This window comes from Oreochromis aureus, linkage group 20 (genome assembly GCF_013358895.1).
Source record: "Oreochromis aureus strain Israel breed Guangdong linkage group 20, ZZ_aureus, whole genome shotgun sequence".
NCBI lineage: Eukaryota > Metazoa > Chordata > Actinopteri > Cichliformes > Cichlidae > Oreochromis > Oreochromis aureus.
The window spans coordinates 11,867,193-11,880,658 of NC_052961.1; the positions used below are offsets into that span (position 1 = coordinate 11,867,193).

Genomic DNA, 13,466 nt, shown 5'->3' on the forward strand with positions numbered 1-13,466 from the left:
TCCTGAACTCAAATTTAAGTGAAGTAGAATTTTTTTTATGTATGCCCAGCTAAATGAAGCTGAAGCTGAAGATTAAGAGTTCAGCTAAACGTATAAATTGTGAAGGTTTTCAATTTATAATAATTTTATTTCAACAATTGACCAGATATTTGTCTATGCAAACTTTGTTTTCGCTATAGGTAGAAAATGGGAAGCCATAAAACACTATATTTTTCTGCAAAATGAAAAAAAAAATCATTAAATGCACAACTGCCACAAAAGTTTATGAGGTGTGTAAGTATTTATTTACAAACCATTTCTGCCAAAAAGAGATATAGCACTGACACTTGGATAACTTGGAAAACATGAACACAAACATTGGTTTTCTAAGGGCACTGAATCAAGTTTATATACTAATGTGCTGACACTGATGATCTGTGCAGGGTGCATGCTGTCTTTCACCCAACATACTGTGGTCCCCCTCTGTTATACAATGGCTGGAAGTGTGGATGGCTCGCTGGATGGATGGGTTGATGGGTGGATGGCTGGTGAGCAGGCTTTTGCACTGGCATTAAAACTAAGAATTTTGGACTCTTCTGACACAGTGATTTTTTTTCTTCTCATATTCAGGTCCTTAAATTTGTATTTTCTTGCTTCACTGGGCTTATTGAAGAATATTAATTTATGTGTTATAATTTGCAAAATCAGCATATTCTTATAGGTATTTAAGAAATGATGTTTCAAAGATAGAAAGATCACTGTGCTAAGAATCGTTTTCTAAATAAATTGACTTCAAAACTACTTTTATTTAAAATATATCTTAAAAATATATATCTGGAAGTAAGTACAAAGGCTGTAGTAGTCTACAAATGTTACAGGTCTAATGCAGTTGGGGCGGCTGGGTAATCAGTACCTCAATTCACCCAAGTACCACATCACAAGTAATTTATCTGTATATTGTAGATCGGATTCTCTGGAGCTCCTGTGTCATGTCATTTGGCTGGATGTATGTGAGTTTTCTTCTCCTGTGTGTCTCAGAAATAGTATTGCAGAAATACAGAAGAAAAAAAAACACATTCTGATCCCATTTCTCATTCTGTTCAGCTATCATCGTTTTATTTAAGGCTTTATTTTTAGCCTCCGGGTATGTGCTTTCCAGCAGAATCATATTTGCATTCTATTTGCATTGGTAAAATACAGACTTTAAACCAGTTCAACAGGATGAGGGTGAATGCAAATATTGAACTACCTCTAAATTTCCATTTTATAATAGAGGGTGCCCCCCACACCCCCGCGGGCTCACGAAACTGTTTTCTAGCTCTATACTCCCACCAAGTGGTAGACAAGACTTCAACTGAGGAGACCAAAGTTGGTGTGCTGAGAACAGCGCGTGGGTGAGAGTAGGAGACGAGCGGTCAGTCAGTCTGCACAGGGAAACGGGGAAAAACAGAGACATGAGGCTCGTCTTGAGGTTGGTCTAAAGTCGGGTGCAATATCTGCATGACCCAATAAGAGACTTGAAGTCTAAATATCAAGGTTGCGAATGATCTGCAATGTAAGAAGTGCCGTTATTTATGTTTTTATTTAGATTTTCTGAACAGTTTCTGTGCGATTGCTTCCAGATTTACTCATTTAACTGACTGTTACATCCAGTGTTTTTTGTTGTTGTTGTTGTTGTTGTTTTTATTATCAGAAACACACAGTCTGATTCTTACTTACTTCGAGGTCACTCTGGGCATGTGTGCTTTAAAGGCTTTAAAACAACTCACTAGATATTGTTTTTATTTTTATTTGCAAACAATGTAGTTATGCTTTCGCAAACTTGCTTGAACAGCATGCCCAGGTCACAAAGGCTGGATTTTTATTTTTATTTTATTTATTTTTTATTTTTATTTATTTATTTATTTATTTATTTTGCGGGTGGTGGGCATGGTGTAAAATATAAAATAATTCATTTTTATTGTGATAGCAAATTAACGCACTCCATTATTTTTAACCAATATTAAATGTATCTGCATTCAGGCAAAATGTGGAGACCATTTCTTTGAATGCAAAATCTAAGAATGCAAACACGCACGGCCACTGGAGCAGACGCTACTAATTCAAAATAACTCTTTACAGCCAATTATTGCGAAATCCACACTGCTGAATAAATATTGCTTATGGAAATGAAACTCTGACATTTCAGTTTCACTAGTCGAGCAAAAAAAAAAAAAAAGAAGGGTTGCGTAAAAATCCCCTCGGATACTGCAGCCAATCAGAATTGTGCTGACATTTACATCCCCGGAGCATCTTGGTAGTTGTAGTTTCTGGATCATTTGGAGCCCGTTGGCTGCACTTTAGCCGCTGCTGCGAAGGACTACAGAGCTCCGGGTCCTGGGCAGAGGCGGCTTGCGTTGACGGTTGGTACTGTGCGGAGTACTGGGGCACGAATATCACCCGTCTGTTTTTTTAAAGAGGGTTTAGCGTCTCCAAAAGTTGACATCTGCAAGTATGCAGTCGGAATCGGGAATAGTTCCTGACTTCGAGGTCGGAGAGGATTTTCAAGAGGAGCCTAAAACGTATTACGAATTGAAGAGTCAGCCCTTGAAAAACAGGTCAGTTCTTTTGCCGTGGACAGTTATTTCTCACGCTGGAGCGGTTTTTGGGGTTAAGGTGATAATTAGGCTGCAGACTTTTTAAAGTGTTGTCCAAAGTCTATGAATGTGCGGGGCTTTCTCATTGATGTTACTGAAGCTGGTCCCGGTGTACCTCGTTCCTTATGGTCATCCTGCTTGCATGAAGTTATGCAACACATGGGTGTTGTCTTGTCAACATCAACTTCAAATATTAGCTCACAGAGGAGCAGACAGGTCAGAGTTTAGTAAGGTGATGCTCAGCCTGTCTTGTGTTGATGGCTGATATTCAGGTTCTCCAAAAGCAGAATGGTGAGTTATTGTTATTTATTAGATTTTTCTTTAAATCCCCCGAGAATTACCTCTTTTTTAAGTATCACTGCATAACAACATGTGTGGTAAAAGTGCCATAAGTCTACTATGGCACTACACCTTGTGCATTAACAGCTTTGAAGTGTCAAAAGTGTGTAAGAAAGTATTAACTATTAGATAAGCTGTGGTAAAATAAATTAAAAAAAATAAATCAAACCTGATGTTTCTTTCAGTGGAGGAGTGTAGCCTTCTTTACAAGCTCACAGTTAATATTAAATGCTCTAAAGTTGTTTAAACCAATAAAATAAATCAGCAACCCAAGAGGCAGACAAAATTTAGTTTTCAGCAAGTTGATGGCCTATTAAGAAGTTGTAAAACTCAAGTGCATGTAGTACTGGACAAAGTGCTCCAAGTCCTGACAACAGTTCATTCTTGTAAGGACACAGAACAGAAACAAAAAACAGCTTGCAGCACTGACGTTTACTAATTTAGGTTCAGCTTTGACACACTGAGGCCTCAGAAACATTTAGCTGAGTCAGATCTATGTGGTGTGATTTCACCTTTCACCCTATTTCTGGAAGTAATGCACAGCAAGTTTGATGTCTTATACATATGTCTTATACATGTGTTTAATGCAATGAAATGACAGATTTCCTGTCAACAGTGTAGCATATCAAAACAATATTGAGAAACTTTAGAAGATGCCCTTTTTTGCTTTCTTACAATTTTCACTCTTACTAAGAGTGAAAATTGATCCCAGAGGTGGGAAATATGTAGCAAAATCTATGAGATGACTGGAAGGTGAACTTAAATTTGTTTTGTTTTAATGTTTTATGGGAACATGTTTTTTGTTCTTATTCTAAACACCTTCTCATTTAGAAAAAAAACAGCGTTACATCTTGTTTCGACTGACAGTGAACTGTAGTATTCTCAAACCTTAGTTGGTGTGATTGATTCAATTTAAATTAAGTAAGAAAACATGTAACAACCACATGTTACATACACACATTTTTTTCATTGTAATTTATGATTGCACCTCTATGGGTGATTTCAAGTCACAATGAAATATTGTTGGGGTGTAATATAAGTCGTAAGTTATAACATTTTCGTGCCCCCTCTGTGATGAGGATGGTGATGACGATTATGCATCTATTACCAGGATGGTGTCAGAGTTTTTGTATTTTGTGTCTGCTCCTCTCTGTTACGTAGTTTAGAGGTGGTGATACATGGCCTCATTGTCAGGGCGAGACATCCAGAGGACAGTACGCCACTGTGTTCGGACAGAGCTCTTGCTGCAGACGTTCGCTAGACTCCAGTTATTTATTTATTTTTCTTTCCTCTCGTTCTTGATATTTTCTTGCAGATTTGCGGTTTGTCTCGTTTTCTCTAAATTCAATCAAAACAACAGTTAGAAGAACTGTTAGAGGAAGAACTGTCATCTTGGACAGTCTTAGCCTTTAGCCTAGTTCTGCATTTTTTAAACTAATGTCTTCAATTTTTTCATTAGCGAAATGTCATTACACTGTTATACATCCTTGGCCTGAATCTGAGGCTGTGTTGTTTTTGTTGCTGGTGTAGCAGCAGCAGCAGCCATTCCAAGTATACGCGAAGTATCAGCACGGTTTGTGAATCATTGCTGTTTGTTTTTCTTTATGTCATTTTTCTCCTGAATGTGTGAAGTCGTCTGAACCGTGGCTTTGATTGAAGGTATCCCACTTCCCCTTTCTATCACATGAAGATGACCCAGCATAATAAATAGTCACGATGACTGTGCCATAAGACAGTTTTATGCAAAATGGTTATAATTAGTTTGATTGATTACTGAGTTGTCTGATGTCTTCTAATAGCTGCTTAAGAAGTATCTAAATTTGAAGTTTTGTGTGCGACAAAATGTCATCTTAGCTTTCGTAGATCTATTTGTTTTCTGGCTGTCTGCGCATCAGTTTGACAGAACACACAGACTGCTGCTGACGTCGTGCCAACCTTTTTGTGCCTAATATAGATGTGAGACAGGCGGCGAAACTAGTCTTCTATGCAGTGTAAATAAGCTATATAAATTTAGCAGGGAATGTGTTATATCAGAAACTGTGAGTCGAGGGATCTTTTTTTTTTTTGCACCCTCAGTCAATGCAGAGGCTGAAAGTTTTGCGTTCTAATGAACAGGCTCGATTATGAACATAGCTTATATTAAATCCATATGGATGAATAAATATTCAAATGTCTTACACAGAAAGATCCCCGCCAGTAAAGATTAGCAGATGCTAGGCAGAAGGAACCAAACAAACAAATGTGTTGCATTTACATCAGCCTTACAATGAAATTTTCTTGTTGCTCAATTAACGTGTTTCCGTAACAATTTAGGCCAGAATTATCACTTTTAACATTTAATGCCATACATACATCTTTCAGCCACAACATTAAAACCCCTGCTTGTTATAAACCACAAAAACAGCTGTGGCCCATTGGAGCACAGACATTGAGGGTATTCTGTGGTATTATGAACCTTTTTATTGGCAGACCCTTTGGTCATGTGGGTTGTGGGACTGGGTTTTTGCGGATGGAGCTTCGAGCTTTTTGTCATTTGGGATCTTGGCGTGGAAGTATGTATCAAAGTTACACCCGCATGAATCCTGGATCCCAAGGTTTTCTGGCAAAATTGCAATTGCTAACAAGATTGTCAGTGTTAATCATTTCATTCGTTGTTTTTAGTGCATCTCTATCTGTTTAAATATAAAGACTTGCTCAAAAGCTTTCTTCAAATCATACAAAGCTGAAAATAAAGAATTGAATGACTATGAAAACTTTACAATGGGACTTGGTTTATGTTGCTCAGTAAATATCTGTTTCAATAGCTCGCAATGGGTCTTTGTGGGTCAGGTCTACACTTCGGGTTCTCTCTCTTGGATCTTGGCCTGAGGGGTAAAAACATGAATGGAACTCAAAGTCTCCTGAAAAAACTTTCTTCTACACAGCTGAAAATAAAGAAGAATCAGATTTAAGTCATCAAAAATTGAATCATACATTAGACCAAAAAGACAAAGACTGCGGTCAAAACTTTTAACGCTGTAAAACTCTTTTACTTTTTTACTTTTTTTTTGTTTTTGGTAAAGAAGAAATTATAATGAACCTTAGGGCACTTTACATAATAATGATAGCTGAGAAAAGAAAAGAACCTCAGGCTTACTGTTAATGCACACTCCTTACAGGCATGTTTGGATGATGATGGGTCTTGAATGTGGATGGAGTTCTTTGGAAGAGACATTTTACTTTACCTAAAAATGACAAGGACGCGGAGAAATACAGAAGAAATATTGCAGTTTTCACAACTTATTAGTGTCTAACAATCAAATGAGCATCTTGGTCATTTGTAGTAATATTTTGGTAAGAAAATAAACCTTTCAAATTAAAATAAGAGAGATGGAAAGGGGATTTAGTAAAATGATGGGGATATCCACATATCAATTTAAGTTCTTCTGCAATAGAACTGAAGTACAGAATAGGTATTTAAGGTCAAAGCAATGAGCCAGTGGTCGTGAGCTGAGTCAGAGTTTGAGGGTTATGAAACTATGTGTCCAGAGCAGCTTGTTCCCACGGGGTGTCCTAGACAGAGATGCCAAAGAGGTTCATCCATGATCTAAGAAAGACCGAGGGGCTTAAGTGACACAGACAGGTGTTGAGGCTGGAGTAAAATACAGTCAGAACAACTTGTCCTGTAATCACGGTAATCTTTCTGCATTCTAACCTCTTATGTGGCTTTTCAAGCACATCTGCTTAAGATTTCTTCATAAAGAATAAAATAAAAAAAATAAAGAAAAAATCATAAACTCTACATCTTTTATTTACTGATTGAGTTGCGTTTGCAGTTTTAATATTCCTGACTTGTGATCTTTGTCTGCCTCTGTTGGTGCCCAGAAGGAACTGCAATAATAAAAGAGGCCTTTGAGTGTGGCTTTTATTGACACAAGTAATTATTCTTAACAGTTAAAAAAGAAAAAGTAGCCTTCAGGCATGATCATGTCTGAAGCCTTCAACTAGATGATTTGTTATTGATTAGTGTAGAATTAATTCATTGTTTACTCAATAAAATACAAGAAGAACCAGAACTAGTGAATCTTTGGCACGTTCGCTTAAAAAATGACTGAAATGACTCATTAACTATTTAAGCATTAAGCTGTTATTACAAGTATATATAGAAGTTATAACAAGTAATTACTAGCATGCATTAGCTGTTGAAAAAAATACCCTTCACTGTTAAACAGCTAAAACAAATACCTTTACACTGTGACTTAATTATTAAATTTTAACTTGTGGTTAAGACGCACATAATTGCGTACAGTTATTTTTTTTTCAGAGTCATATTTTACAGCAACGAAACATTACCATGGTTCATTTCCGAAGAAAGAATGTGTTGATTGTCTGTTATCACCTTCAAAGAAAGCCGAGGATAAATCAGTCTCAGAATGAAAAGCTGTTATGTTGTGCTTGCACATCGTTGTTATATCAATGAACTTGAAAATCTTCTGCACTCATTCAACCTGCTGTAAGGAAACGTATCAAAGGCCCCTCCTTACTGTCCTTGGAAGCTCTACTTACTCTTTGTTAAAGCGCACAGGAAAGAGAGGGAGCTGCAGCTAGAGCAGGCCATCCTGCCGAACACCATTGAGGGGAATTACAAAGAGCACAGAGCCTAATTACAGAAATAAGACCCAGCAAGTTCTAGTTATCCCATCCAGTCCTGGCTTCCTGGAAGCACATTGCAAAGTACCTGATTTTCTTTTTAGATGCTTTTACGACTGACCCTGTTTTGTTGTGCTTTTGTACTTGAGTGTGAAATAATTATGTACAATTTTTATTTTAACAGTTCTTTATGGAATAGCAATTGTTTTGTCGACCATTGGGGGTTTTTTTGTTTTTAAAAAAGGCTATTATAGCAACAGTCAGTGACAGTTGATGCTTTACTAGAGGTCAGGATATCTGTGAGTCACGAAATTAAAACCATGTACCTAAAAATGCGTAGGGCCCCTCCATATCTCCAAAAAGGCATTGCTATATATAACTTTATAGACTATGCAACAAAATGCTGTTTTGTCTGTGTTTGATGAAGCTAAGGTATTTCCTGTGCTTATGCAGTGTTTATGCACGGTAAATACAAAGTTTCTACCCAGATGTTTACCTAGATATTTACAGGATTAAACTATTTACCTCATTTGAATCATTTGTACAGTTGCTTTTCTGTTTGTTTTTTAGACAAATAAACAAAACAAAAAAACACTTTTATTGCATTCCCTGTGTACAAACCCCACATAATTGCCGGTCTAGACATGCATACAGATGCTTTCTATTATCTATGATTTGCCTGCTTGTGACTGACTCCATCCTATCATGCCAGCTGCACCAAGCTGGGCATGTTTGACCAGCACAGGAGTCCAAGTAGATCAATGCACTGTCATGTAGGGTCATAATCACTCATTTGTATTCCAGCAGAGAGGTTGTGTAGTCTGCTAGAAGGGCAGCAACTCCTGCAGTTTGGTAGAGAGAAAGAAAAAAGGAGACAGGATTGTTACTAGTATTCAGTTTGCCTGTGTCTTGGTTAGATTGCCTATTTTCACTGCTCTTATCCTGTGCTCACTGTATAGTTATATGCAATGTGGTCTGTGTAAGTCACTGTCTACTTCCACAATTCATCCCATTCCTCTTTATTTACCTAAATAGAAGCTACCGAGTTAAATGATGAAAACACACTGAACGGCCACCAGCGGGATAAAACTTGAGTTTTAATGAGTTTAATGTGGTTTCTTTAGAATACACCTAATCTGGGGAGTGATGTTTAAACTAATGAAAATGAGCACACAGTGTGTCTTTTATTTTTCTTTCATGTCAGTTCATTTCTATTGTGCAGCGTGTAGTCTGCCAGCCTCTTGCAGCAGCAGAACATATGTTGCATTCTCCTGTTTATTTTTTTGCAGTTGTCATTTGAAAGTGTGTATTTGTATCAGCCATGAAAGCTGTAAGAAAGTCATGCTAATATGTACACATATTTAGTTCAAATTAAGGTTAATGCCTCAGCAGATGAATGTGAAGTCAGCTTGGTAGTGTCAAACTTATCATTATGCACTGTGAAGGTCAAACATGAGAGGAAACAATAAGCAGCATATTTTACAAATAAAGGGAGACTTTAAGGTTTAAATTAACCATTTGAAATCCTTTCAATTTCTCTAAAATTCAGTGTCACTTGGCAAAAGCAAACAAGTTTTTGAGTTATGATACTTTTGAGATACAAGATTTTCACAGGACAGCGACCCCTACTTGGTTGTAGTCCATCTACCCAACACGTGTCGGCACATGTCTCTAAGCGTAACACTATCTGCGTGGTTTTAAAGCAGCGTATTGATGGACAGTGTGTTTCCAGCGAACGCCTGCACGCTCCTCTCTTCTGCTTTGCTGTTGCTCTGCACGGGGCTGGTCCTATGCCTGGGACTCTGCGTGGCGATTGGAGATTCCAGGCCGGGCCCTGGAGCCTCCCCTCTCTGACACACTTTCAGCGCTGCACCACCAGCATGACTTTCACTGCTCTCCAAGGGCGGGTGGTGCACCTTCAGGGAAAAACAAACAAATATGGAGGCTGTAGGAGTGCAAGTGTACAGACCCTGTTCATTTGACTGTCTGTGAGTATGGCGCCTCAGCATCTGTGGTATTGCTGCAATGCATTAAGGCTTTATTTTGGAATCTATATGTTTGTTCAACACTATGTACACATGAAGGGCACCATGCACTGAGCTGTATGTGGGAAGTAGTCTTGGAAGATTTCTCCTTGTGTTTTTATGTGCTGAATAGTTTTTGTATGTCAGGATATACATTTATCAGGCTCTTATAGTTAATTGCAGCTGGTCACTGGCCACTTATAGCGAGGGAGTGAGTACCTGAAAAGCTTAGAAATCTCATACTTAAGACATAAAGTAAATAACAGAAGAGGTATCATGTTTTGGCATGCTAGTTATTTATTTTTGCTAGTTATTTATTGAGACTGTAATGGTAGAGTTATTATTCAGTCACACAGAAGTCATTAGGTCTGCAGAATCCATCTCCTGTCAATTACCAGCAGTTTTACAGCTGCAGTGCATCTGTATTGTAGAGTATTTTCCTTTAACAGCTCAGTGTTTTGACTCTTCTCAGACCTTTGTCGCTCCACAATGTTACTTGACTTCTGTCTTGATGCAGTATTTGCTGTATTTTCCTGGTTGTTTGTTGTCTTTAGTGTGTCACTGAATCCTGCTTCAAAGTCTCAGCTCTGACAGTTTGACTAATGGTGAAGTATGATGAAGGCGCAGTAGTGAGCAGAATCAGAGGAATCATGAGTTGAGTGGGTGGGACTCTTCAAGACTGTACAACCATTGTTTTTTTCTTTTTTTCCCTTGAGATACACACAAACATAAGAGGAGGTGTGCACACACACGAATGAAATTTTAAAAGGACAAAAGAGCTTTTTATGTCTTTCATGGGTTTGTTTGGCAAAGAGCCAACAAACAGTCAAAAGAAAGAAACAGAGAGAAAGAGACAGAGACATTCAGCCTTGCCTTTCTGAGGGGTTTCAGAAAGGCAATTCATATCATTCATATCATGGTCATTCATATACACAAACACAAGTCAATCAAATTATTAAGAACGTAATAAAAAGGTAATGAAGTCATATGTTGTAAAGTTTTGTAATAGGGCAGCTAAAGATGCTAAAGAAATAAATGTGTTATTTGAGGGTTCTGAAAAGAGACATTTTGCAAAAAAAAACGCCACATTTATGAAAAAATAGCAAATTTACACAAACAAAACAGGTGCATTTGCAACAAAAAAAAAGGAATGTGAAAATTTACAAGAAAAAAACATGTTTGTAACACATATTTATAACACTACCCCTAGATCATGTCATATCACATTTTTAGCCTAAAATGCTACCTCCTACAATGCTTTGAATTACATATGTGAAAATTTACAAGAAAAAACATGTTGTAACACTTATTTCAAAGTTTGAATGTTATCACATTTTACAATTATACAATGCTTCCAACAATTATGAAAGTAGAATAACGTGGTAATGCACTTTTGTCCTGCTGTAAAACTCCAAACTCCACCCTAAATGTGCAACAGGTTTAATTCCTTTAGTCAGCAACAATTGTAAAATCAATTCAGCTTTTCAGAATCACTGTGGTTTTCACATCGTCTTTACAAATGATTTCTTAATCAATTGCAAAGCGATGATAAGATATAAGATTATAAGAGACATATCGATTGTAATTTTCTTGAGCAATTCTGATTTTTTTTTACTTTTGCCGATTTTTTACAATTCTTATTTGCCTTCTAAGAACCATAATTGATATACATATACAGGCAGGATCTTCTCTCCCATAAGCAACATCAAAATAAAGGAAAGTCTTATACTGAAAGTCTGAAGACCATATACAGTAGTTCAAAAGGATGCAGTAATAGAAATTTTGTTGCATTGTAAGCCTGTGAGCAGAATAGAGGCTTACTCAGTTTAGCCTGACTTATTTGACAGGTTTCTAAAAGCATTAGTACCTTCACCGAGTCACTCATCAGTTATTTTAGTTTTGGTTGGGGTTTTTTTTTTTTCAATTTAGTTAAACTAAGTTAGCTTTCAAAATGGGTTTGCATGTTTATATTTTTCTTAGTTAAAAATAATTCCTTTTAGTTTACTTTTTATTAGTTTCAGTATTCATTTTACTGCATTATTTTTATAAGCGGGCTATTTGCCAGGGGCAAGACTTAGGAAGTTTGTAATGGCTATTACTATGCAAACATTTGACTTAAGAGTTATGTACACATTGTATTCTCAATAAGCACGCACCAATGCCTCCTCAGGTGGTTGTGTTGACAAATGCGAGCAAATTTACACAGACTAAAATAAAAAACATTTCCTGTACATAGTCATGTAATTTTAGTTTTAGTTTTCTTTTTAAGGCAACTTTCCACTTTTATGTAGGTTCATAAAATTCTTATCACACCAGTTTTTGCTTTATGTTTAGTTGAAGTTAACTATAACCTTGACATTTATGCACAACACAAATTCAAACAGTGCCATACAAACTGTGGACCCACCCTAAAACTTTGCTCAGTAGCACTCCTGGTGGTCAGAAATTGAGCAAGCTACTCTGTGCATCTGTAAGTACGTAGTTGAAAGCAAGTACTTAAGTAAGTTGTAGTTTAAACTGTATGCTACTGTGTTGCCCTTTTTATATTCTTTCACACATTATAGCTTCTTTGTTAAATTCATTGTGTTTTTAAAATCTCCATAAATGTAGCTGTCAGATACGTGAAAAATCAAATTAAGCAGAAAGTTCCTCAAGTATTTAGGAGTACTATAGTACTACTATTCAGTACATTTATTTACTGAAATTATTCAGTGTATATTATGTTTTTTTATTTACGTATTCATTAAAAAAAAAACTGTTCATTTTAACAAAAGCTGATTTATCCAACAAAAGCATTCAACATGTAACAAACGTGACTAATTATTATATAATAATAATAATAATTATTATTATTATTCAGCTCTAGTTTATCCAAAGGATGTAACAATAAATCCATCTGTAGTTCCAAATCAATTCAAATGTCACATTTGAACTGTAAAACGGAAAGAAAGGGAACTGAAACTAATTTGTTCTTGGAACAAACCATTGATCATTTAATCACTGAAGTAGATTAAAGGAAAAAAAAGAAGAATCAAAGCCTCTGGCTCTGGCAGTGGATATCAAGAGTTTTAGATCTAGTGACTTTTGTTATGAAATTTGTGGGATGAAAGGAAACACAATCGCCCAAAGTCACACAGCAGAAGGAATTATTCTTTTGAACACTAAACCTGATTCCATATATTGGGTGAAGCACAAAGGAACAAAGGAAGAAATGTAGCTGTTGAATTTAGACACCCAAACCACTGAAGTGCTTCCAGAGAAAAGCCAGAGTTCAGCCTGTGTTTTGCTTTTATAATATATTGAATATATTTGTTATACAGTATTGTTTTGTCTAATATCTGGTGCAGGGTTCAGTGGGTGTGGTTGTAGACAATGAGATTATATCCACTGCTGAGGGGAGATTTATGGTATGTTGAGGGCTCAACACCCACTGAATACGCTGCAAGCTGAGGCTGTGTTTGACTCCGCTGGCTAATTAGTGCGATTACTGCACAGCTGGATTGGCCAGACATTTTACTGAGTTTTATCAAAAGGATCACTCACTCGATGGAGGCTTTGTCCCGACAACTTCTGCTTCAGCAGAGACTCTCTATTTTAGGACTTCAGGACTCTGTCTGGGGAGTAGCCATCTAAATTTAAAAGAGTGGGAAAACTGAAACAACCTTTACAGACTAAATGTTCCTCTTTTTGTTTTGTCTACAAATGCAAAATGTCCGTGCCTTCCAAAGTCATTAAAATCACAACATTGTTTTCCTTTTTGAAATGAGATCTTAATTGATAATAGATATTGATAGTAAGTGATTTAATGGAGGTTCAAGTATTTGTTTTCTAAGAGCAAATAAGCAGGGCTGCTTAATTA

At 36.7% G+C, this 13,466-nt stretch overlaps 1 protein-coding gene across 3 annotated transcripts in view; it reads left to right on the forward strand.

Annotated features, from left to right (window-relative positions):
• Positions 1–2,364: 2,364 nt before the first annotated feature.
• The window catches only part of mitfb (melanocyte inducing transcription factor b), a 28,110-nt gene continuing 17,008 nt past the window's right edge, over positions 2,365–13,466 (forward strand). For 2 of the 3 annotated variants that reach the window (XM_031727897.2, XM_031727898.2), the window contains exon 1: positions 2,365–2,576. In XM_031727897.2, coding sequence (XP_031583757.1) covers positions 2,473–2,576 — 104 coding nt within the window. In that variant the 5' untranslated portion in view covers positions 2,365–2,472. Of the gene's footprint in view, positions 2,577–9,469; positions 9,572–13,466 lie in introns of those variants that run through there. The other variant, XM_039604598.1, reaches the window with a different exon arrangement.